The 27,319-nt window shown below is 39.6% G+C and overlaps 1 protein-coding gene across 2 annotated transcripts; it reads left to right on the forward strand.

Annotated features, from left to right (window-relative positions):
* dennd3a (DENN/MADD domain containing 3a) lies at positions 1-26,943 on the forward strand. Of its 2 annotated transcripts, XM_058377847.1 has the most exons (25): positions 1-211; positions 4,452-4,669; positions 5,096-5,369; positions 5,463-5,578; positions 5,712-5,842; positions 5,936-6,047; positions 6,350-6,469; positions 6,615-6,833; positions 7,216-7,325; positions 7,484-7,639; positions 7,866-7,962; positions 8,071-8,174; positions 9,380-9,570; positions 9,758-10,282; positions 10,654-10,716; positions 12,448-12,707; positions 12,853-13,023; positions 14,548-14,677; positions 16,236-16,343; positions 19,583-19,722; positions 20,274-20,434; positions 22,336-22,475; positions 23,031-23,149; positions 24,898-25,035; positions 26,420-26,943. In XM_058377847.1, exons 2-25 carry the CDS (start codon positions 4,586-4,588, stop codon positions 26,618-26,620), a joined length of 3,870 nt encoding a protein of 1,289 aa, XP_058233830.1. In that variant the 5' UTR covers positions 1-211; positions 4,452-4,585; the 3' UTR covers positions 26,621-26,943. The 2 variants fall into 2 exon arrangements, with proteins under 2 accessions (XP_058233830.1, XP_058233831.1); XM_058377848.1 differs by lacking the exon at positions 10,654-10,716 and having other exon boundaries at positions 2-211.
* Positions 26,944-27,319: the final 376 nt, after the last annotated feature.

Below are 27,319 nucleotides of genomic sequence, written 5' to 3' on the forward strand. Positions count from 1 at the left end.
CTCAGAACAGGCTTCTGATTTAAGCGGGTGTGTGTGTGTGTGTGTGTGTGAGTGTGTGTGAGATCACGGTGGTGCATGACGCATGACGCAGGGCGGTCACGTTTACCTGGAACAGGTTGGACTGTCACCTGGATAAAAACTCATTCCAGTCAATGTGGGATTTTTTTAGCGACTGACAGCCGACACATGGAAAAGCAACAGTTTAATTCAGGTATGTGAATGCTTGTTTGTTATTTATGTGCTTTATTTATGGAAGAAAGGAAGTGGGGGGAAAGAAGAATGTATGTGTATTTGTATTAATTTCCTTTATGTATACATTTGTAGCCACGTGCTATGGGAGTGTACAGCTTCTGTGGTTGAAATAGGGTGTCTTGTTTGTTTGTTTGTTTGTTTGGATGTTTTTTTAAGCAAGGCGTAGACTTCAGTGTAAGTCTATCATTTGCAAGATGGATATTAAATGTCTATTTTCCCCTCACCAAGCTACTTTTTTGTCCTTTTTGTACTTTAATGCCTTATTACTACTGTGTCAGTGTAAGAAGGTCGCTGTATGAGGCTTTTCTGGCGCACAGATCAAGTTATGTGCCTTTTTATTAAAAAGACATCAGCTAGAGAAATTGAAATGTTCACACAAACCCCAGGTTTCATGGCGACTTGTTACTGCTTGACAGAACAACCTATTTTTTTTCCCAGTGCCATGAATGTGCCTTCTGTCCCAGCATGCGTTTCCTCAGACATGCCTTGCCTTAAAACTAAGGATGGCTGTGTCCCAATCCACATAATTCAGTTCAAGTCTCTCTCTCACTCTCTCTCTGTCTCTGTCTTCTTTCTATTTTTCCAGCCCCACCTGGTAATGAAAACCAGATGTCACTTTGGGAGTTGAAGGGAGAAAGGAAAAACTGGGAGTTTTTGCAAGCATGTGTGATAAGAATGTTTATATCCCATAGGGTGCCAAAAAAAATCTGCTTATCTATCAGCTCTCATGGTATGCGATAGATAAAAAAATGTGCAAACTGGGTGTCACCTTTAGCAGGGATTGTTAATGAAACTAAAATGTCTAAATAGCTCATAGTTGTACCGTCTGTTTGTATCTTGTAGATGCTATGCAAGTTATTTACTAATTATAGCTACATATTTAGAGGGTCAAGTATTGAAACATTATGTCTAAGACATGTCTAAGCAAAATTCCAGCATCTCTGGAATGAAGTCTTGTGTCCCTACGTCACCATGAACAAGTCCTGTGGCTTTTTTTTTTTTGTGTGTGTGATTGACAGGCTGACGTGTGCTCATCTGTACAAAAGGACACGCTTACATGTTCACAAACAACCAATGAGAAAAGAAAAGTTCATCCCAGGTATTGGGTCAATAAGGATAGAATAACGTGCGGTTTCTATCCCTGAAAATTCCCGCATAAACAATTGCCTGGAAAGTGAGTCATGACGTTGAGCAGTTTCTAATCATGAGTCAGAACCAAACCAACAAGACCTAACTGGACTCATTAAAATAGAATGTGTGTGTTTAGGAGTATCCACTAATTAGTGGATACAATAATTTACAGTTGGTCGTAATGTGTTTATTGATTTTCTTTAACTACATTATGTTGCCAAAAGTTTTGGGACACCCCTCCAAATCATTGGCCCCTTAGTTCCAATGAAAGGAACTCTTAATGCTTCAGCATACCAAGACATTTTAGACAACTTCATGCTTACATGAAATGCTTATTTTTGGGATGACCCCTTCCTGTTCCATCATGACTGCACACCAGTCCATAAAGACATGGATGAGGGAGTTTGTTGTGGAGAAACTTGACTGGCCTGCACAGAGCACTGACCTCAACCTGATAGAACACCTTTGGGATGAATTAGAGCAGAGACTGTCAGCCAGACCTTCTCGTCCAAGATCAGTGCCTGACCTCACATATGTGCTTCTAGGTGAATGGTCAGAAATTCCCATAAACACATTCCTAAACTTTGTGGAAAGCCTTTCCAGAAAAATTGAAGCTGTTATAGCTGCAAAGGGCGGGCCAACTCCAAATTAAACTCATGTGCATGTAAAGGCAGATGTTCCCAGAACTTTGGCAGTGTAGTGCGTCTCTGTATGTAGTTTAGTTTCAAGTTTTTTATTGATGTGCTTGTTCTAATTGAAACAGCTTACACAGGAACTGGAATGGTGACCAGACACATAAGCAGATTAAAAAATGTGTTATTGCTGATATTGTAGTGTTTTTTGTGGTACATGTGGAATAAAACACTTCAGGACATGCTGTTATTAAAAATAATCAACTTTCATGTGGCAACTCTACTTTGCATTATTTGCATTTGTTACGTAAGTGCATAAGATACTTTCATTAATATGGTGTTTAAAATTAACTGCAGAGATGCTGCTAAAAGCAATCAGGTGGCTCACGTAGACATAGACTATGAACTGAGGAGGCACAAAGTCTTTATTATCACATACAAATACATTACAGCACAGTGAAATTCTTTTCTTCGCATATCTCAGCTGAGGAAGTTGGGGTCAGAGCGCAGGGGCAGATATGATACAGCACCCCTGGAGCAGGGAGGGCTAAGGGCCTTGCTCAAATGCCCAACATTGGTGGTGCTGGTGCTTGAACCCCGATCCTCCGGTCAACAACCCTTGACCATTTGAACCACCACTGACCTCTGGATTACTTAAGCACATGGAACAATGCTGATGAAATTATTTCTGATATATTTTTATATACAAGATTATTCCATATATATAAACACATTTCCTGCTAGTTATTGCTCATTACTTGTATATCTTGCCTAGTTAGACGGATCATGGGTTATATTAGTGTTCAGTGACTAGATTAAGATTAAAGAAAGACCAGGCTTTAATCATTCTCACAGTATAGAGTTTTTTGTAATAATGATCTCACTGAAGCCTGCAAAAGACAAACATCGCTTTTAACTTGTTCACTGAGCATTTAGACCAGAAATCATTTCAGAAATTCATGTCATTTGCTGTGTATATCGCTATATTGACCATATGCTGTTTTTTGGGTTTTAGTGTGTGTACAGTGATTACAGTTTGTTTCCACTAGGCCAGCGTTTATACTTGCAACAGTTTCCTAGGAAATGATTCACTGATTTGATTCATTCAGTGTGTCTTGAATATGGTTGTTGTGGTGTTACAGTCATCCTTTACTTGCATCACAGTTGAGCTTCTCAAAATCACTAAGAATTTCGGGCTATTGCCATCTATGCATACATTTTCTTGCGTGTGTTCTTTAGTCAAGTGGTGCTCACTTTTGTGATTGTAAAAAAAATGTAGAATCTCTCAGCAATATTCTGCTGGGAAATCTTGGGTCCTGGCATTCATGTGGGTTTGAATTTGACACGTATCACTTACAGGATGTAAGGTAGGTAAAGGATCTGCTGCAAATGTCTTGGGCAGTCCAACATTATTTAAGCAGGTGGCTGATCAGAAGATCTGTAAATTTGCTAAGAGCAAGACTTCTACATTGTGCTGTGGCTCTTTTGTTCTGTTGGGACATAAATCTTCACCCTAGACCGATTTTAGAACAGGTTCTCGTCAAGAATTCATCCTGTATTTGCCTTCATCCATGTTGCCTTTGATGGCAGCAAGATATCCAGTTCCTCCTGTTGAAACTAACCCCAGAGCATGATGCTAAATCTTATGTCGATGGTAGGAATTGTGTTACCTAGGTGTTTGGTCTGTGCCAAACATAATGCTTTGCTTTATCATATTACTGAAAACCTTTTTTCTAAAAGCGTTTCGATTTTGTCGCATGCCTTCTAGCAAACTCCAGGCATGCTTTCATGTTAGCTTTTCTCCAAAGCGGCTTCCTTCAGGGCATTCTCCCATACAGGCCACATCTGTGAAGAACTGCTGATATTGTTGTGGTCTGGACCGGTTCTCCTATTTCAGCAAGTTGAGTTGTGTAACTCCTCCAGCTCCATAGCTGACGTCTTGGACTTCCCTTTCCACGGGCACGGTATCGATGGTGTCTGGGTTGTGTCATAATTTCTTTTGCCTTGTTATAAGGCTCAAGAAAATTAAATATTAGTCTGAATTTGGACAAAGTGGTCAATGCATCTCAGCTTTTTTAGATTTAATTATATAATTTGATTTCTGTAGACTAAAAAAAATCTAATATACTTATACATTGATGTTACAGTAAGCTAAAAGAGAAGTAATCCCTAGGGGGTGAATAATTTCTAGGGGCACTGTGTATACGTAAGAATAGGTAAAAACACAACAAATAAAATGCAGCAGTGTTACTCATTTTGCTTCTTTTTATGTGACCTGAATCTCAATTGTGTTGCTGTCATGTACTTTGGTTATTTGCTGCTGACCACAATGTGGCTGTCTCAGCTTTTTCCTGACCTAAATAGTGTGATCAATATTTATTCTACTTCCTCTTTTGCTTTGGAAAGTTGCCTGAAAACTGTCATCTCTCTGAACAGGGTTAGTCGAGGCTGATGTTCCGGCACGTTTTACACTGCATTGTGAAGTGGGATCGTTGTGAGCGTGGAGAAAGTGATATCACAGCGTCTCGACTGTAAGCGTGATCAGAAGAGGCGTGGATGAGCTCCTCCTGATGGCAGATAACATCCCATTGGGAGTGCTGGAAGCTTGCGTGGTTGTAGGAGCTTCCAGTGATCGTCTGAAGGAGTTCTGCTTGGTAACGTGTCTCTGTACAGTCTAAAAGGCAAACGTTTGCATGACCTTACTTTGAAGAATTTTAAAGCAAGCCAGGTTTTACAGACTTCGTAAACACTTTATGGTGATATCTTTTTGTTTTTGTTGCTTACTGTTTGTATTAAACTGCTTAAAAATTTCAGTCATTACATACCTTGTTGAATATTCAGATAAATTAACCAGAGCTTGTCAGGGGCACAAACTTTTTCATCTCTGTTGATGCAGTTACTGTAATATGTGGGTCATGTTCTCGCTTAATGAAATGGAATGAAAAGTGTAAAAATAAATTTATGGGATTAATATTTTCATATTTAAAACCAAGGAGGATGCAAACTCTACCCTGAACTCTATATTCTTACCAAGGCATAAATAGAGATAGAGAAAGAGTTGCTTATCGTCATTTTCTCAGTCTCAGCTGCAGGGTGGTAAAGAGAAAGAGCCGCTGCTGTTGGACCCTGAGGTTTTGCAGGTCCATGCCCCACCTTTTGTGACTAAGGAGAGCACAAGCGATAGTCTAGGTCATGCCCCAGCCTTCAGCCGGGTCCAGAGAAGGCGCTCATTCTTAAAAAAGAAAAAAGAAAGACCTAGCGTGTCCTCCAGCAATGAGACCAAGACCGCCACAGATGATCAGAGCGTGCCTAAGGACATCGATCTCATTGCCCTTCCCCAGCTATGTTTCCCAGGTAAGGCCTTCTGAATCTCTTTTAATACTTCAGAAGAACATTTTAGCATTGTTAAGAGTGATAACAGTTTCTCTCTCCTCTCTCTTTGGTTAGGTGGGTTGAGAGTCCTCAGTGAAAGTCAAGAGGACTCTTATCACTTCCTGGTTTTCACGGACGTCTTTGGGAACCAGACACATGGAGTTGTTGTTCAGTATTACAAACCCATTCAGGTGAGAATTACCGTGATCCAACAGCTTAGGTAAAATATTCACCACTGTGTATACAGATTTGGAACAAGGAGATTTATATGAACTGATATGAATAAAACTAATATTATTAAAGACGATCCTTTTTGTATTTTAGGTTTCAGTGGAGAGTATATCGTACAAAAATGGCCACTATTTATCCAAACCACCAAAGCTTTATACAGCCTATGGCATCTGCCTCATTTCCAAATACCCTTACTACAACGCTCTCAGAGACTGCCTGTCATCGTGAGTACCTGTGCTAACACTTATCATGAGTTAAAGCTGCTGGAATTATATTTGGAGAACATGCATACAAAGTCTGTTTGTAAACACACCAAGGTTCCTGGTCCAGCTGAAGAATTCCCGGATGGTTGAGTTCGAGGAGCAGGTGAAAGAATTCTCAGCCAAATTGGCACTAGTGCCCATCCCACCGCCTGGACAACTGCAAGTGGTGAGCTACTTTAGTGAAATTATTGGTCTTTAGTTCTTGTCTAGATGTGAATGTATTCCTAAGACACCAGAATGATCCATTTTCAGTGTTCCAGACATTCAGTAACATTTGAACAAAAGGGTGTTGAGAACAGCAGAGCGCTTTTTATTATTTTATACCTAGCTTTGTCTTTCTCAATAGATATGCAAATGTGAACTTTAATACCAAAAAATTGCTTTAATGACAATAGAATCCATTGTGCAAAATGTGGCTTAATGTCTCTCCAAATACTCACCTACACATCTCATTATTTTTCTTTATAGGCGTTTAACCTAAAACCCCTGCAGATCATTCTTCCACCTAGAGAAGACATGGACCGTCCAGCTGTGGACCTGGACCTCCATCTACCATTTTTGTGCTTTCAACCTGAGCAAATCTTACAGGTCTGTTCCCACATCTAATGTTAATGGGATTTAAGTTAATAATTATGTTTAATGATTAAGGTGTATAGGCATGCTTGATGGTTGATTATCTGTAAGATATTAAGGTGAATTGTTGTATCTGAAATACGTGTGTGTGTGTGTGTAGGTGATCTGCAGTATCTTGACGGAGCAGCGGGTTGTGTTCTTCTCCTCGGACTGGGCCAGGCTCACACTGGTGGCTGAGTGCTTTATGCTGTTCATCCACCCTCTGCACTGGCAACACCCATTCGTTCCTATCCTTTCCCGACAGATGCTGGACTTCCTCATGGCTCCCACTGCCTACATCATGGGCTGTCACGTCCAGCACCTTGAGGATGTGGCAGCGGTAAGGAGGATCATATTAGACTTGTAGTGTATGGTAGACCTTGGCACTGAAGTGTGATAAGTAAAGAAAATATCTCTTAGGGTGTGCTGTTAGAAAAATGATCAACAATGGGGTGGTTTCTATAGTTGGTTCCTTTTTTTTTTTTTTTTTCTGAATGACACATTGTACTTTTATACATATGATGTTATATGTGCAGAGCATGTTATCAGTTACCTTATATCATATACCTTAGCTTTTCTTCTCTTGAAGTTAATAAGGCCGCAGCATGTCATGTTACCAAAAAAACTGCAGAGTACGAAACCCTCTATCATTGTACATTGGTCTTGGTTTTATTGTGACACGAGGGTGAGACTTGACTCTATGACTCCTTTTTCCCCATCAGGAGATGGAGGACCTGATCCTGATCGATATTGATGATGGAACGGTGACATCATCATGTGATGCAGACTTGCCAGATATGCCAGTGGCTGCCAAAGAGTGTTTCAAGAGGCGGTAAGAAAACTCTGTTTTAATTGATATTTTACAGTTTTTAATAGCTGTTTGGTCTACATGTGTATACACATACATACACATCAAAGTCACATCAAACCACTAATTTAATAAAAATGCATCATACAGAACAGAATAATAAGTGGTGTGTGTCTGTGCAGCGTAAATGAGCTACAGCTTCATTATGACCTGGAGTTGTGCAGACACGGCAGCAGCATGGATGTAAACGACATGCGGGCTCGCAGACGCCAGTGGCAACACAAACTCAACTCAGAAATCTTAAACATCAGCCTCGAACTCATCGTCAACATCTTCAGGTCAGATTTTGTGCGTGCGACTGTCCGTGTAGTGTTCCCAGCTATTGTAATTGGCTTCAATACAGAAGGGATTCTCAACTTCCTGCTTATTTGTTTAATTTGGTTGGTAGCCTTGTGGGTGATATTTTTCCTCCCACATCTGTTTCCTGTTGATAGAGCTATTTTATAATTTGATGTCATAAAACTTACTGAGTGCTTTCTCTCTTTTGTTTTCCGTGTTTACTAGAGAGGTCCATGACAACCTCAACTTTGAGCATCGGGTATTCAACAGTGAGGAGTTTTTCAGGGCCCAGGACCCAGGAGATCAGCCATTTTACAAGAAGGTATAACAATTAAATATTCACACCTGCCATATTCACAAACGCCTATAAATGTTCACATGCTTGTGTTTTTATAAACATGAATTGACACGTTTATCCTTGTCCATGCAGGTTTTAGATACACACATATTCCATTCTTTCCTGAAAGATTGTTTAAATAGGAAGACGGGTGCTTTCGCACAGATGAAGATAAATACTCAGTCAGAAGCTTTCAGGTAAAGTGCTTTATTGCAGCATTCTTAGTAGTCCTTCAAGTAGTTTTAATCTCCTTTTAATCTGTCTCTCATAATATTCCACACTATTCTATATTTACAGGCTTTGTATTTATGTCTTAGTTTTCATTTCATCGGTTAATAAGGCAAGGCTTTGGGAGTGACACGGTTAGACAGGATTAGGAACGAGTACGTCAGAGGGACAGCTCATGTTGGACGTTTGGGGGACAAAGTTAGGGTGAGGCCAGATTGAGATGGTTTGGAGGAGGGAGAGTAAGTATATTGGTAGGAGAATGTTGGACATGGAGCTGCCAGGCAGGAGGCAAAGAGGAAGGATGTAATAAATGAGGATATGAAGCTAGTGGGTGCAAGTGTTGAGGTTACAGAAGATCGGGATAGGTGGAGAGAGATGATTCGCTGTGGAGACCCCTGAAGGGAAAAGCCAAAAGAAGAAGGGGGAAAACTTGCCTTTAAGCCTAAAATAATCTAATAATTTGAAATTTCCAACTAATAAATTACATTTGGTAAAACAAAAGACAATGTAAGTAAACATTCTAGACTACTCTGATAATATACTAATAAGAAGTATGCAAATGTTTATTTAACTAATTATTTAAAAAGATCTATTGAGGTTGATGGTGATAAATATTGTCCTAGTCATTCTAATTGGATAATTATCTCTGTGAATTTTGTCCCAGTTTGGTCATCTGTATTACACCCACACAATTTGGCTGCCTTCCTGTGCAGCAGCGCTTCTATACCACAGAATTAAACAGCAGTAATTATAATCGAAGAGCAGGAAAATCCCAGCATACAGGAAACACAGTGATATATTAGTAACAACAGCTGCAAGATCTGCGATTTAAAAAATGCTGTAGTTGCAGCTGTGGAAAACCAATGATTTGAAAATATCCTATTAATAAATCTAAAGTTGTAATGTGTGTATTTGTATGGAGTTGATTATTTACTTTAGCAATGTTGGACAGTTAAAGCTACTTGTATTTTAACAGCAAATCCCCGAAGAAGCCAGCTGTTTCTAAAGCTTTACAGTTCTCTGCAGTGTAAACATAATGTAAGATGTCTGTCTGTCTGTCTGTCTGTCTGTCTCTCTCTCTCTCTCTCTCTCTCTTGCTCTCTCTCACTCTCTCTCTCTCTCTGTCTGTCTGTCTCTCTCTCTCTCTCTTGCACGCTCTCTCTCGCTCTCTCAGGCTTAGAACATACTCCACAGAACATTCTCCACAGAAGCCGAATATGAAGGATGTGACGCGCAAACCGGATTACCAGTTGCGTAAGAGGCTAGGTATGAGTCTGCCCAACCTGGTAGAGGACTTCTCTCTGCTGGTGCCGATCCGTCAGCTGTCCTTCCAGAAATCTGACAAGGGATCCACATTCAAACCAGGTCTACATTTGTTATTTTTGAAGAAATATCATTCAATGACAATTTCTGTTTTTTATTGTTAATGAAGGAACACTTGTTTGTGTAAACTACATTTCTTTGTCTTAATTTTGTAGTAAGTGTGCACACAGAGCTTTGCACTTGACTGTTTGTTTGAAATATTTTTTATTCTTTTTCTCCCAATTTTTAGTTTTCAAGATTCCCCCAAAGCCAGTCAAAACATTCAAACTCCCAGAATTCCCTCCTCCTCTGGCCTATCAATATGTTCAATCTTATTATTCAGAACTCATCACTCAACTTAGCAAGGCCATTAACTCTGCAACCCCTGAGGAGTCGTCCCTGCTGGCACGCTACTACTACCTCCGCGGCTTGGTCAATTATGTGGCAGGAAAACGTGTGGATGCATTGATTGACTTCCAGAATCTCCACAGGACAGATATGGACATATTCCCTCTGGAGCTGGTGAATACTCTGGCAGACTCGCTGAGGATAGAAGAGCGCAAAGTGGCTGAGGGGCGACCGGAACTGAAGCGCCTCATCAGCCGGGTGAAGAAAACCTCCAGCCAGGACGACTACCCTGACGGAGGCTCAGTGAAGAAGTTTGAGCTCCCACGCACACACATGTTTCTGGAAGACTTTGTGCGCCGTGTGCAGGAATCGGGCATCGTCAAAGATCTGGGCACCATCCAGCGCCTGTTTCACGCACTCACTGTGGGTGAGTGATACAGTACACTAAAGAGAGAGACAGCACAGAAGTGGGTCAGAAGATGAAAATTCAGAGGCAGGAATTTTCTCATTTCTTCAGGTTAATGTACATGCACAGACAAACGAGTGAAGGAGACTCTCCTTTGCCTTGAACATTAGTCATTGATTAACCATTGATATTCATCTCAACTAAAAGGAAATATAGAAGGCTACCATTTTGAAAGGTGGTGTCTAGATAAAATCGGTTCAGGTTAAACCCGGAGATTTCTGCTTCTGAGATGATTTGGTTACAACATACAAGGAAAACTTGATAGATTGTATGTGCTGCCCCTGATTACCCTACCCCAGTATAGACTAATGGGAGTGGATTTGGTTTGCCAGGTATGGAGTCTACAGCGAAGGTCTCAGCCCAGTCTGTTTTTTACCTTGATTCCTCATCAGATGGTAAGCGTAGCCTGTGCTGCACCCGTTAATACGCTACATCTAAAGGTTCTGTCTCTGTGTGTGTGTTTGTGTGTGCACGCTCAAGTGTGTCATCTATTACTCATTTATTGCCGGATCTGCTTTAAGCTGTTTAACTTAACCGTTTGCTTTAATCTATAACCCTGTTGGCTGTTAGCTTTTATTCTCCTCCCTCAGCTCTTTAGGAGGTCATCCTGGCATGCTGCTGGTTAATGATTGTCTTTGTTTTTTTTTTTAGCTGAAAAAGAATCTGCCTTAGCTTTGTGATGTAGCCTGTAATGTTAGTGGAATGAGTTTGAGGTAGTGTTGATCTGGGGTCTTGTATTGATTCTTTCGTTTATAATTGAAGTCATTACTGATTGCTGCATGTTTTAAAAATTGCTTGTATAAGAAAAGTTCTTGGCTGTCACTAACTAACTACATCTATATCTGAAAATTATATATACTTAATAATAACGATAATGGATCCACATTTTTTGTCATATCCACTCCTTACATCAGCATGAGTTTCTACTGGGTTCTCCGGTGGTTTTGCTCTACCTCCAAAAAACATGCGAGCCAGTGGGTTGGCTGCCCTGAATTGTAGGAGTTGAATGAGTGTGTGGACGGACTGGTAACATATTTGAGGGCCAATGTTCCTGGGATAGGCAGCAGATCAACTGCAGGTCTGACCAGTAAATTATTGTTATACATCGATCAGGTTTAGCATTATGACCACCTGCCTATTATTGTGTTGCTGCCAAAACAGCCCTGACCTGACGAGGTCCTTTCCACTAAAAGGTGTGCTGTGGTATCTGGTACCAAGATGTTGGCAGCAGATCCTTTAACTCATGTAGGTTGGGAAGTGGGCCGGATACTTACATGATTTAAAGGACTCAAATGATACTTTTGATAGATACTGACCACTGCAGACTGGGAACACCTCACAAGAGCTGCAGTTTTGGAGATGCTCTGATCCAGTTGTCTAGCCATCACAATTTGTCCTTCGTCAAACTCGCTCAAATCCTTACTCTTGCCCATTTTTCCTGAATCAACTTTGAGGACAAAATGTTCACTTGCTGCCTAATATATCCCACCCACTAACAGGTGCCATGATGAGGAGATCATCAGTGTTATTTACTCCACCTCTCACTGCTCATAATGTTATACCTGATCTGTGTATATAGTAACAGTTATTGTAATGTATGGCATTACAACATTTGGTGTGCTGGGCTGAAATTACTGGAGAAATACTAATACATACTGTATGTGGGCAACAGAAATAGATGTAGATAGCTGTTCACTGATAGCCGAGAATTCATTTTATATGTAATATTGCACTGATAACATTACCTAAAATATGTTAGACATCTTTAAACAAACATTTTACTTTTCCTGGACACCCGAGTCAATAACATCCCTTATCATTTACCATCACACATTACTTCACCCTTATAGTCTGACATAAAACAAGAAACAATTTTGCACTTTGAACTCAGTTTATGGGAAGAGTTCTTATATTCCCATCAAATAGATATCTGTAAAATAAAAAGGTACTGATGACTCAGTGGTAACCGCAACCATAACCTTTAGGTATGTTCACATTTGATTGGTTTTATGGTCCATGATGATACAAAAATTATTATATCTAAAATTTTGGAAAGTTAATGAAAGAGACAATTCCAAGCTGAGGCCATACCAATTTGAAAAGCACCTCTGTGTTTCCCCCTACAGGTCAACAGAAGCAGGTGGACCCAGAAGTATTCCGCTTTTTCTACACCATCTGGAAGGAAACAGAGGCTGAAGCACAGGATGTGGATTTACCCGTGGCTGTGCTCAACCATTTGGAAACCAATGAACAGGTGTACAAGGTTTCTTCCTCTGTGAAGACCAGCCACGGTGTGGGCAAGATTGCCATGACCCAGCGCCGGCTCTTTCTGCTCACAGAGGGACACCCAGGTTATGTAGAGGTCACCAAGTTTAGAGACCTTGAGGTGAGACTAGCTTCTCATAAGCGTGCTATTTCTTATAAAAAATGAATTAAATCACTAAGTTTATTTATGTAGTGTATGTGTGATTTTCTTGCCTTTGGTGATGAGGACTTTTCTAAGAAGGTCTTTGTCCATTCCTTTCATTCAGGAAGTGAAGATATCCTCAGCTCCTTTACTTTTTCTGAGGATCCCCACTTTGAAGATCAAGACCAGCCTGAGGAGGGAGACCTTCGAGGCCAATCTGAAATCCGAGTGTGATCTGTGGCACTTGATGATCAAGGAGCTGTGGGCAGGAAGGAAAATGGCAGATGAACACAAGGTTGGTGTTGATGTTGTTACTCTGCAGAATTTCTTTTATAATTTCTGTTAGATTCTCAGCAGTGCTTACCAAGGCTTTAGAGTGTGTTCAGGAATGAACAAAAGATCACGTCTCATGTAAACATGACTAACAGTGTGTCCCAAAGTGTTTTATTCATTACAAACCATTTAAACAATTTAACAATGATTACGCTTATATTTACATTATAGCAGTTAGAAACTCAAATTTTAATAAGAGAAAAATGAGGCTTGTTTTGAAATCTAGCTAGTTACCCGGAAACTTTTCTGTGGTGGACAAACTAAAATTTTACAGCTTTATCTCTGACCATTCCAAAGCACTAACAATGGAGACTCATTGCATAAATGTTAAATAAACATGTTCTTACAGAAAACCTCACAGTATGAACAATTATATTATTTATATATTGAACTAAGGTTACATGTAGTATGTACTGTGAATTAGCTGTTAGCATAGAAACGATGACGTAAATAATCCCATGAATGCCATGCATGCAGACCAATTACGATTAAGAATTCAGCAGCGCTAAGATATAGGAGAATGTAATAGTAGCAGCGTACATGTAGGTGAACTATTAATGATGTCATATATTAAATCCGTTGACATACAAATGTTCATACTGCAACATATAAAATAAAATCTCAGACAATTCCAGGTATTGTGCATGACAAGACAATTTTTCGGAATTGTGGAAAACCCTGTTATCTAGGCGCTCTTGTGATGTCATGAGACAAACCATTCTGGTTCAGATGCCATGTTAAAGTGGCGGAGTAAACGTGTCACAACGGCATTGTAAGTGGATGATTGATGGCGTCTCAGATGTCCCACTCTTGTCAGAAATTGTCAATCCAGTTTGACATATATGGCTTCTTTTATTTCTCTCTAAATCAGTTGTCTTCAGAGGAATTGTGTAGTTCTTGAAGGAGTGCCTCCTCCTCTAAGGTGAAGGAGGACAGTTGTGTCCTGACCTGCGTTATCACATGTGAATTTAGAATTTCTTGCTCCGTGTCATACATCTGTACTCTTCTTACAGTACTGCATTCATTATGTTACACTGTTTGTGTTCTGGACTTTGGAAATACACCCCATAAGGAACAACGGTGTAATTGTGTGTGCTCTGATCTCTCTGTGGTTCCTGGTATTGTGGGTCCTGTCGGACCTTGTTGTTGTTTTAACAAAAGCCCAAATTTCTCTGAAACCACAAAACTTTTCTCTGAAGTGTGCTCTGCTTGCCTTTGGTTGATGAATTTCATCCCAGTGATTACTCTACACTGTGGAAAAAATGCATTTAAAGGTTTATATTATTATATTCACATCCCATGTACCTTGCCTTCTCAATCATTTCCATTTACTGTAGGGATTGCAAAACAGTGAATCATATTGTCAGAAAAATGTGACATGTTTGGAAGAATTTGCATCATCATTTCACAATTTTATCATGTTACTGTATAATAACGAATGCTGATGTATGATATATAAGGAATCTGAATTTGTGTCCCTCTTTAGGATCCTCAGTACATACAACAGGCTCTGACGAATGCCCTGCTGATGGATGCTGTGGTCAGATGCCTCCAGTCTCAGAAAGCTATTTACGCCGCTTCTAAATTGGCCTACTTTGACACAATGAAACGGGAAGGTTTGTAACTACAAGCCGTTTAGATTTAGTCATAGTCATGAAATGGTGTGAAGCCTCTGGGTTGCAAATGCATTAGCTTATTTATCTCAAATTCAAATTTCTTCTTATACTCTCTTAATGATAATGGCAACATCTTTGGTTAGTTAAGAGAACCCACTGAAGAACTAGATTTGTGTTTACAAAATGTACCCAACTTGAATCGCTTCCTACTGAACATATGTATTATGTTTTTGTGTAGCAGGCTAGCAGGACTAAGCCTCTCCTTGTCTTACAAACATAAAGAGACACCAGTATAAGGTTTCATTTTTTGGCATCCTGCTCTATCACCATTTTTCCCAAGTGCTAAAAGTAAATATACTGCACACACTGTCCAAAGTACAAATCACACAAAAGGGCAGATAACAAAGACGTATGTTTAGTGGGTTTTTTCCATTTGAACAAAAGGCTTTTCTGTATATTACTATTTGGCACAATCAAGGCACGTAAGCAGTACTGACTTAAAACACTTACAAAGTGTAAGTAAGTGTGCGTGTAATAATTTATTTTATGTTATTCTTATGTGCCTTCGAGACCATATGATATTATGCTGTGCTCATTCCTGATGTATTATATTGCCAAAAGTTTTGGGACACCCCTCCAAATCATTGAATTCAGGTGTTGCTTTCAGGGGTTGGGCTCAGTCCCTTAGTTCCAGTGAAAGGAACTCTTAACAGGTTGGGGATGACCGCTTCCTGTTCCAACATGATTGTGCACCAGTGCAAGAAGCAAGGTCCATAAAGACATGGATGAGCGAGTTTAGTGTGGAGGAACTTCAGAGTCCTGGCCTCAACCCGATAGAACACCTTTGGGATGGATTAGAGCGGAGACTGCGAGCCAGGCCAAAACTGGGACGTCTGTCTTCACATGCACATGAAGGTAATATGGAGTTCTCCCGCCCTTTGCAGCTATAACAGCTTCAACTCTTCTGGGAAGGCTTTCCACAAGGTTTGGAGTGTGTTTATGGGAATTTTTGACCATTCCACTAGAAGCACATTTGTGAGGTCAGGCACTGATGTTGGATGAGAAGGTCTGGCTCACAGTCTCCACTCTAATTCATCCCAAAGGTGTTCTATCAGGTTGAGGTGCAGGCCAGTCAAGTTCCTCCACACCAAACTCTCTCATCCATGTCTTTATGGACCTTGCTTTGTGCACTGGTGTGCAGTCATGTTGGAACAGGAAGGGGTCATCCCCAAACTGTACCCACAAAGTTGTGAGCATGAAATTGTCCAAAATGTCTTGGTATGAAGCTGAAGCATTACGAGTTCCTTTCACTGGAACTAAGGGGCCGAGCCCAACCCCTGAAAAACAACATCTGAATTCAATGATTTGGAGGGGTGTCCCAAAACATTTGCCAATATAGTGTACTATCACTGCCAAGCTATTGGTAAATATTAAGTTTTTAGCTTTTACATCTAATATCATGACCTGACATCACTTTCTTATTTCATTAGTATTGCATTACACTTAAAATTCCACCTTAAACACAGCAGAGTTTGTATTTCTTGGTGTTTTTAAACAGTACCGATGATGGTGCCGAAAACAACAAGTGAGACCCTGAAGCATAAAATCAACCCTTGTCTGGATTTGACGTCTCCTCAAGCTGTGGATGTCCTGCTCTATACTCCAGGTTAGACAAGATCTTGTCATGAACTTGTTCAGCAGAAGTTTGTAAACACAACACAACACTGCGAATGCAGGAAACCTGAGCCATGCAGGCCAGACAGGACCTGTTTTACTGATCATGTGAAGTGATAAGTGACGTGATAAAAAAGGATCCTTCCCGGAAAACACATCCTTTGTTTCTGTCTAAAGTTAAACCAGTACATTCCACTCTGATATATGCATGCTTCAGTTTCAGGTTTCTTGTGAAACAGCCAGTGGCAATTTTGATCCTAAAAGGTTTTAGACTACAAAGGGAAACTGATTCAGCAACAGCTACTGTGATTGATTGATTATCCTTTTCCCTTTTTTGTGTGTACCTGTGCATAGATTATATTGTGAGATACCGAGGCTTTAGAAATTTGACGATAAGATCCAAAGAAAGCATGAAGCTGATAATTTAGAAATGAAACATATTGGGATATATTATTATAGGATAATAATCGGAAATTTGGTGGATTGGAGTTGCCTGATATGAAGTACCCCAAAGTTTATTATTTTCCTAAAGCAGCACATCTAGACATGTTTTATTATTCTTGTCTCATAGCAATTTGCTAGTGATGATACAATTGAAATGAATTTAATGTTGTGGAATGCTCAAAAACAAGTTAGTCCTTCTAGTGACTTGCAGTAAAGCAGCTCGTCACATTACTGAGAAAAAAGAAAGCTTGAACTTCACCCTCTGGAAGACTTCCCCATGACATTTCTAAAACCTACTGATGGATATTCCTTCCATAAAAATGGAAAAACTCTAAGTCTCTAAAAACCTTTTTTAACAGAAATCTACACCATATTAATGATTATAGAACAAGCTGATTCATCATACATACAGCACTTGGCGTCAAATATTTTGTCTTTAGTTTTCCTTCCTGGTTCCAATCCAGTAATGGTAACACAGGTATTTAGTCAGGAATCTTACTAGGTCAGTTTGAATTCTTGCAACCATTAGGTTTATCATGAGTGTTCTTACTTGAGGTGGATTCCAAGCTATCCCAAATACAAATATACAAATTCCAATACTCCCTACGTGTGTGAGGGGTCGCCACAGCGGACCAATTGGTCCGCACAACAACTTGGCACAGGTTTTACGCTGGTGCTTGGCGCGGGTTTTATGATGTTGATGATGATGATAATACTGTAACCTCTGATTAAAATCTTGAACTGAATTTGCTAATAAAAAAACATTTATTTATTTATTTTAATAGATTAACCATTATCATTATTTGTTCTTATATATATTTTGATGTAAATATACACTACTATATTTTTATGTAAATATACACTACTCATAAAAAGTTAAGGATATTTGGCTTTCAGGTGAAATTTCAGGATGCACCTAAAATGCACTATAACCTTTACAGGTGAACTTAACTTGACCTTCTCTACACTTTTGAATGCACATGTCCAACTGTTCAGTGTTTCAGTACTTTTTGCATAACTTGCTGTTCTCTAACAAGGTGCTTAACGGCAAAATTCACAACTGGTGTTTGATCCATGAATCAACCAATAAATTTTCTGGTTCAATTGGAATTGGTATTTAAACAGTCCTCTTCATCATGCTGTTCACATTATCACATCATGAGACCAAGACCACACCTAACAACTGATCAACAGTACCTCGCCATTGCGAGGCTTCAAACAGGATGTTCTCAGAGGGAAGTGGCCACTGAGCTTAGAGTGTCACAGAGTGTCAACAGCAGGTTGTGACAGAGATACAGAGAGACTGGAAGAGTCACAGAAAGGCATAGAAGTGGACGTCCTTTGGCCGCATCCCACGTTGATGACCGCTTCATTGTGAACAGTGCCCTGCAGAATCGGATGATGAATGCCACTCAACTCCAGGCACATTTAAGGGAGGTGAGAGGCACCCAAGTGTCACGTCAGACCATTCGAAACCATTTACATCAGCGTGGTCTGCGTGCTAGACGACCTTCAAGGGTACCTGACCACACCACCAGGCACAGGCGTCGGGCCAGGGAGCATTTACGCAGGACGAGGGACCAGTGGGCCTCAGTGATGTTCTCTGATGAAAGTCGATTCACGTTGAGCAGAAATGATGGCCGCCAACGATGTTGGAGACGTCAAGGAGAGCGCTATGCATCAGCCACTGTTGTGGTGGTGTTACAGTCTGGGCAGGTGTGTCTACTCAATACAGAACTGCCCTACATCTTGTGAATGGTACAGTGACAAGCCAATACTACCTGGATAACATTATTAATCCAACCATTGTGCCCCTGCATGAACAACACAGGCCTAATTTCATCTTCATGGACGACAATGCTCCAGCTCATGGAGGTCGCATCATTAGGGAACGGCTGCTGGAGGCTGGGGTACCACAAATTTAGTGGCCTGCACTTTCTCCAGACCTGAATCCCATAGAAAACCTATGGGATCAGCTGAGTCGCCGTGTAGAGGCTCGTAACCCTGCACCCCAGAACCTCAATGACCTGAGGGCCGCCCTTCAAGAAGAGTGGAATGCCATGCCTCAGCAGACAATAAGTCGACTCGTGAACAGCATGAGACGTCATTGTCAAGCTGTAATTGATGGTCAAGGGCACATGACCAATTATTGAGACATTTTTTGTTGTGGTATACCCACCACTGTTGTTGGCTTTTGTTTCAATAAATTGTTTGAGATGAGGAAATCACCACTGCACGCTTATACTTAAATGTCCTACTTTCATGATATATCACTGTAGCATGAACTTTTTACATTTTCCATAAATTTCACCCAAAAGCCAAATATCCTTAACTTTTTGGGTAGTGTATGTATATGATGCAGACTAAAGGATTAAAACCCAAGCTGCCTGTGATCCAAATTTTTGTGACAATCGGGATGTTTTTTTTTATTATTATTATTATTATTATTATTATTATTATTATTATTATTATTACTTTTTTGAGCTACTTTTGAAAACCCGAAGTTGATCTGCTCTTAGTCTTGCTAAACGTGTGATATTGGGAAATGTAGCATGCCGGTTTTGTTGTATGTGTGTTTTATATCCGAGGATTCTTATCACATCTTACCTAATCATATTAGATTACATGCAGGCTGTATTTGAAGTACACAAAACAGACTCGAGGCTGGTGTTCATTCCTCTGGCAGACATCCAACAGTTAAAAAATGATTAAAGTCAGGGACCGTGTCTTGTGCTTTCACCCCTGCCATGCTTTTAACAATCTTACTGTGACTGTGCTTTCTTTCAGGACAGCTGGGCACAGCAGCCTCGGGCGGCGGTGGTTACCCAAAGCTCTGGTGTGCTCTGAGTGATGGGAAAGTGGTGGTGTTTGACGCAGCCAGCTGGTCCCTGCAGCAGAACTGCGTTCAAATGGGGACCTCCCGCCTTGTAAGGGACTTCCCCACTTCTCTTAGCGTTTGTGAATTAATGAATACATGGTCACATGCTGCACTGCATTCATGTAGAAGAAGGTTAAAAAAGGAAAGCATAAATAATCCATACAGAATTTATGAATAAATTAATTGGCTTGCTTTTGATGCTATTGTGGACCCAAGATAATATTACTTATTCATGTCAGTGATTTATTACAATGTGAACAGGCTGTGATCATGAATAATGTAACTTTAGCCCATGATTTATATATGTTTTGGGGAAGTATTCACTTGAAGTGATGCAACAGTATGATGCTGCAATGCTGCCGATTCTCAGTATGTCTTTAGCAGGGATATTAGAATTCACTTCCGCTTTTGGGTTTCTGTGACCATGTTGGTGTAATTCAACTGATTTTTCTTAACGTCTTCTAAAATGGTTAAAATTGATCATTCGGCCACAAAATAGATCTAAAGAAAGGTACAATATATTCATATGTTCAGAAGTTCAGTACTTTTGTTTCTCTTGACTCACTCTTTCTTTCTTTTTTTTTTTTAACTTTTGTACAGAACTGCATGCTGGGAGTGGACCAGCAGCAGTTGTGGATTGGTTCTCAGGACTCGATCATTTATATAATCAACCCAAACAGCATGTCCTGCAACAAACAGCTGACCGAGCACCGTGCCGAGATCACCGGCCTCGCCCTGGAAGAAAGGCCTGACAAATACAGGTAACTCTCACCAACACCGCATGTCTCCACAAACACTTTTCAGTCACATGAATAAGACTTGTCCATTTTTTTTACTACTGTCACATGACAGACATCACTGTGCTATAACAAGAAGAAAAATCAATAGAAAGCGTTCTTGATTCACCTGACCAGGGAATTTCTTTATTAATCACTAGTCTTTCAAACTGCAGCTTGGATCCTAGTGGGGTTTTTCCATTAGCTATCAAATCCAAGCCTCATACACAACTTCAACAAAATCTTAATTATCAAACTCCAGTGTCTAAAGGCCTGAAATATGTAACTCCAGTGCACCCTGGCTGAGAATAGACATAATCCATACTTACACCTTGTTGTTTATTTGTCTTGAGTATCAGATTTATGGGATAGAAAAATATAGATAGACTTTTGCTTCACTTAAAACAGATTGCATACTAGGCACTTACACTTAGTACCATGTACCATGGCCTTCATATAATTTCCTTTATATTTTTGGTTTAACAACATGAACATGAAAATTTGCTTTTATACCTCAGCATCATTTCATTGTCTGTACCGCTTATCCAATCTATACTCGGGTCACGGGGAGCCTGTGCCTATCTCAGGCATCATCAGGCATCAAGGCAGGATACACCCTGGACGGAGTGCCAACCCATCGCAGGGTGCGCACACACACACACACACACACACACTCATTCACTCACACAGTCACACACTACGGGCAATTTAGAGACTCCAATCAGCCGAGTTGCAGGTCTTTGGACCGTGGGAGGAAACCGGAGCACCCGGAGAAAACCCATACCTCAGCATCACGTATATACATCACAAAGCATTCCAGTATGAATCTTGGAATCGTGAAGGTGTATCTGAAATAAAATGGATGCCTTGTTGTCTCATAATTCAGTCCTTTGCTAAGCTTTAGGTAAGTTTAGGTATCTTTGAGGAATGTGTAGGAAGCGGATGGTTTTGTCACCATGTTGCAAGGTTAATGACATGACACTAAGGGTCATAAATACTAAAGAAGAGAAGGAATAAAGTAGTGAATATTATGTAAATATGTTAGCCAGTTCTTACTAGAAATAAAAATATAATAATTAATATAATTAATATATTTACAAATAATTGCTGTCCACAAACAACTCCCTCATTCCAGTGTGTTTTTAGGTATTCATTTTTATAGATTAGGTCAGACAGACTCAGCAAAAAATGCTTGTATGCTGATTTCTGGACCAATTAAAGCACCTCATAAGCCATGTCCTACGCAAACAATAAAATGGACGTGACTCGGAGCAAAAGACTTTGAAGAGAGCCGTAAAAGGCAGGGTTTTTGTTGACCTTTCAGACAACTCCACATCAAGTGCCATTTTTATGCTTATGCATATTTATCAACAGATTTACATGTGATCCTCAAACCACATCAGGAGGTTTAACATTATTTTAGCCTTTTTCTTCATGTGGTTCTTGAAAACAACCTTGCAGCATTCTTCATATTAAAAGTTAGTTCTGTTTAGACTTTCTCATATTACCGTAGACTAAATTAAGCACTGAAAATGAATAAATATCTCAACTATTTTTATCCAGAGGATTTCATTGTTCTCTGTCTGTTGAGGGGACAGCAAATTTACAGTTATACAGGCTATATAGATATAATAATATATTTACATTATATTGTGTGTGTATATATATATAAATATATATATATATATATATATATATATATATATATATATATATATATATATATATATATATATATATATATATATATATATATATATATATATATATATAAGAGAGAGAGAGATATAGATATGTGCACAATTTCTACTATTTGCACTTCTATCTGTCTGTCTATAAAGCTATATGTATTTTATTCCACAACAAGTCCCTTGTCTGTGTTGTAGCCAGTTGTTGGCGTACTCCTGCAGTGCAGACGGCATAGTGATCGTTTGGGATGTGGCCACGCTGCAGGCGAGACGTGACATCAGACTGACCTGTGACAGGCTGCAGTCCATTCAGTTCCACAGTGGAAGACTATGGTGCTGTAAGTAGTATTAACATTTATGTTAGAAGTATTACTAGAAATATTGGTGATCTTTTAGTAAATGGGCAACCAAATACTGTATAAAATGGGCATGGTGACTGAAAAAATTTTACCGCAAATGATCTAATAGGCGAAGCAACAAAAAAAAAAAAAGAGGTTCTCACTAATAGCACAACTTTCATACTTATGCCAGAAACAGAAGCGGGATGAAAAGGTCCGTCTTTGTGCCACAGCAAATGTTCCACAGGTGTGAATTCCTGTTTAATGTTCAGGGTTCAATCTAAATGCATGCTGCGGTTTCACATTTGCCGCACTACTGCTTTTATACAACAGATGTTAATTTTTTTCACAGAAGTTGCCAAAGATGTCCTTTTTCCCCTCACATGCTGTTTAAACTAAAAATTTTACCATTTGCATTTATTACTTATTTTAAGCATTCCTTTTTTCTCATTTTCATAAAGGGGAAGTGGACTATACTTTCAACATTGCTCACATAATGTCAGTGTTTCTGCCATGCCAGAATGCTGTGTATAGCCCATCATGTTGGTTTTTCAGGTGCGCGGGACTGTGTGATGGAGGTGCGGCGGAACGGTGTAGTGCATCGTAGCATATCTCTTCCTGATCACCTCAGGGGCTCACCATGTTCCTACAGCAGCTTCATAGTCTTTAATGAGGTGAGCAATACTAGACGTTTTCCTGTCCTCCTTTCTACAATCCAGCACCCTGCTGACCTGTTTCCCTCTAAACACACTGTTTACACCACTTCCTGCCTACTGGGTAAGGCAATGTGAGTCATAATGACAGGGACCTGCTTTTGTGCAATAATGGTTAACAAATGTTTGGAGTGTAATGAAAATTCTTACAACTGTAGACTGTCAGCCAGTCAGGAAATTCAAATGCATCCTTATTTGTTTATTTATTATTATTTTTTTATGACCACAGAATTACCTCGGCTTGTCACATGTTGCTAAATTGTGATGCAGGTTGAGTCGAGCTTATTGAGTTATTGTAGCTGACGATATTTATACGTTACTGTACTACACATCTTATATTTTCTAACAGAAGTAAAAGTACTAGCCAGATACTGAGGTGCTGAGCTAGCATTCAGCTAAATAGTGAACAAATACACTCCGGCATAACATTATGAGAAGTGCATAACACTGATTATCTCCTCATCATGGCACCTGTTAGTGGGTGGGATATATTAGGCAGCAAGTGAACATTTTGTCCTTAGAAGCAGGAAAAATGGGCAAGGGTAAGGTATTGAGTGAGTTTGACAAAATTGTGATGGCTAGACGACTGGATCAGAGCATCTCCAAAACTGGGGTGTTCCCGGTCTGCAGTGGTCGGTATCTATCAAAAGTGGTCCATGGAAGGAACAGTGGTGAACCGGCGACAGGGTCATGGGCGGCCAAGGCTCATTGATGCACGAGGGGAGTGAATGCTGGCCCGTGTGATCCGATCCAACAGACGAGCTACTGTTACTCAAACTGCTGAAGAAGTTAATGCTGGTTCTGATAGGAAGTGTCAGAATACATAGTGCATGACGGGTCAGGGCTGATTTGGCAGCAAAAGGTACACAATATAAGGCAGGTGGGTTATTAGGCAAGTAGGTTCATAATGTTATGTCTGGTCAATGGATATAACGAATAAAAAGGTTGATTGGCCACTCTAAATAGTACCTAGATAATCTAGATTCAATGTATTTTATTTCTCTTTTTATACCACAGCTGTTTGCCAATGATTGCAGTTTGGAGGAATGATTAAAAATTGATAGTTTAATTGTTGTTGAATGTAAAACATGTTAGTTCCTGTTATTATTTCCATTACAGCAGCTATAGACATCATTGCCTTACCAATTAAGAATACAAAAACATGGCAACATCCTCCACTCTGAAGACTCCTCCACAGGGGTACACACTGGACAGGTCGCCAGTCCATCACAGGGCCACATACAGACAGACAACCACACTCACTCCTATAGGCAATTTAGAATTACCAATCAACCTAATGTACATGTTTTGGACTGTGGGAGGAAACCGGAGTACCCGGAGTAAACCCACGCAGGCACGGGGAGAACATGCAAACTCCACACAGAAAGGCCCCTGCCTGTTCGAACCATCAGTCACGGATTTTTGCAACATACTGAATAGAAATAAATCAGTTGTGCATCACTCATCACACATTAATACTCCACTATTTCCATTTCCACCATAAGGATCAGTCAGTTAAGAAGATACACTGCTGTTCATGCATGGAGGGTTACCTCTGAGTCTTTAGGGATTGTTGGTGCATCTGCACCAAATATCCACCCATAAAAACTCAGTTTAAATTCTGCCACCAATACACAAAGAATTTTCTGTATTTTGGACGGGTATCACATGAGTATTCTTGAGTATACTAAAGCCATCACATTTCACAGAGAAATCAGATGTGGACCGGCTACATAGACTCGGGCGAGCTGTGTGTGTGGCACCTCGCTGACCTGGAGAAGCCCTTCTCGAGGATCCAGCTGCCTGACTGCACCAGTGTCATCTGTATGATCAGAGTCAAGAACCAGGTGGAAAAAATGTGTCCTATATTCCTATACACACTTTATTTTAGACCTGTTTAGACTGAGTGCTCTACATTTATCTATACGCTGCCAGAAATAGATTTAACACACAATGTTTTAAAATAATTTTTGTTTAAATATTTTCATTAAAAAAGTAAACAATAAATATACAAATAATAAATTGAGAAATGTTTATTAAATTATTATTATTAATTAATTAAATAATTAATTAATTTTGTTCATTTCTACATAATAATGTTATAAGCTTTTTTTTATGTCCATAATTGAATTGTCTAGGGGTCAAGCTCATAAAGAACATTTTTTTTAAATATATTTCCAGTAGTGATACTGAAACCTTAAATAGCTGATAGCCCATCTTTTTTTTTCTTCACAAATAAATAATTTCACACAAAAACCATTTGCATAATAAAGAAGTGGACAATATAATGAGGTAAAAATGTAATAAACTCAATCCTAACTAAAGAGGAACCAGTCAAGTCTCTTTGTATGTACATTTCTTGTTCCATAAATATATTTCTTCTCAGAATCCAAATCCAGTCTTTGTTCTAGGATGTCATCCTGGTCTGATATCATTTCTGGATATCAGATCTGTACCGTCTTTAATCATTTATGTTTAGGCTGCAGGCTTTTAAGATTCAAAAGGTTTAAAGCAAATTTCAAGTACATGAGTTGAGTATAGCATGCATGTAACTTGCACAGAGAAGGAAAAACAAAATGATCTAACTCGGTGCTTCCCAAACTGTGGGCCGCGGTGGTCCGTAGCGGTATTGCAGGGGGGCGTAGCTAGGCTAAATCAAAATATTAAAATAACTAAAATATTTTAGAATAGAATATAAAAAGCTTCTGTTACACACTTTGATTCAATATAATTGTAAATAGTATGCAGACAGTATGTAGTGTTAAGGATTTAAATATATTTGTAAAGAATGTTTACATCTTATTTTCACCAGCATATAAAAATGTTACATTTTATGGTAGTTCTCATAATTCACATAAAATTCTTACAAACTGGTTAATAAATGTTGATAATTTTGTGCAGAGACAATCTGATTTATTAAATATATCTAATATACATATCTTTATACTATTAATCAATATACTGTATTTTTTAAACAAAGAGGTTGGGAGGGGGGGTCATGGAGCTTTTGCTATGTATTTGGGGGGCCTTACCCCTCTGAAGTTTGGGAAGCTCTGATCTAACTGATCTGTGGTTTAGAAGGGGATTGTTCTCCGTGGACAATGCCTTCCTTCAGTCCTGAGCATGAAATTGAGTATTTGAATAAGTGTGAACACCATTGGAACCGTCATTGTGTACAAGGCCAAAAGCTGTGGAATATATTAGCATTTCTCTCCCCTCTCTCTCGATCAGATCTGGATTGGAGGCCACAGTAGGAGTGGAGGGAAATCTCGTGGAAAGATCTACGTGGTGGACACAGAGCGCCTCCTCGTGGAGAAGGAGCTGCAGGCTCATTCGGACACCGTTCAGACTCTGTGCTCAGCCGAGGACCGCTACATCCTCAGCGGTGCTGCTGGCCAAGATGGAAAGATCGCTATCTGGAAAGTGGAATAGGATGAAAGAGGGAATTGGGTGCTTTTATATTATATGACTAATTATGTAATTTTCTATTTATTTTATATATCGACCAGAGAGTAAACTGCCAATGACAAACAAGAGGAGAAACAGACTGAAGTAGTTTTTCTGGTAACAGGAGATTCATCAGTCTCATAAAGGGCTAAGTAAACTGTATAACCAGTTTGATATGAAGGATTTGGGGGGGGGGGATTTCCACTGCCTGCTATGCTGGACTGTTATCAGTTATCAGTATTTGACAGCCAAGATGTCTCAATACTCCTCCACAAAAGACCAGTATGTCTACAGTTATTTATTCCAAATATATTCCAAATGCTAAATAGAGGCTACACATAATTTTTGGTGTGGGGAGGGGATACATTTCTTTGCTTTTTTTTTTACTTGAAGGTGAATTTAGGTTAGGTAGGTGAAAATTCCCAGCCCTTCATGTAGAATATTATAGATAGGACCCCTCTGATTATTCCAGTACTTAAAGGACAATTTGCACCTCTGTGTTCTTGTTTTAAATGTACAATCCTGAAAGGACATTTAATCCAAAGCCATAGAATATTTATGCAACTTTCATGTATACAGTCTTGTTTGTAAAGTGATTTCACTTATTCTACACTAGTATTTTGTAATGAAGGTCACTTTATAAGATGTTCCATTACTATTTTATTCCTGAGTGAACATTTGCAT

Source organism: Hemibagrus wyckioides, linkage group LG24 (assembly GCF_019097595.1).
Source record: "Hemibagrus wyckioides isolate EC202008001 linkage group LG24, SWU_Hwy_1.0, whole genome shotgun sequence".
NCBI classification, from domain to species: Eukaryota; Metazoa; Chordata; class Actinopteri; order Siluriformes; family Bagridae; genus Hemibagrus; species Hemibagrus wyckioides.

What these genes read in the sequence shown, in the direction of transcription:
- dennd3a (XM_058377847.1), top strand. Translation starts at nt 4,586, where the DNA reads ATGGCAGATAACATCCCATTGGGAGTGCTGGAAGCTTGCGTGGTTGTA. An exon ending in TGTCCTGCTCTATACTCCAG is followed by an intron (nt 16,344 to 19,582) that starts GTTAGACAAGAT and finishes GCTTTCTTTCAG; the next exon opens with GACAGCTGGGCACAGCAGCC. An exon ending in GAAAGGCCTGACAAATACAG is followed by an intron (nt 20,435 to 22,335) that starts GTAACTCTCACC and finishes TCTGTGTTGTAG; the next exon opens with CCAGTTGTTGGCGTACTCCT.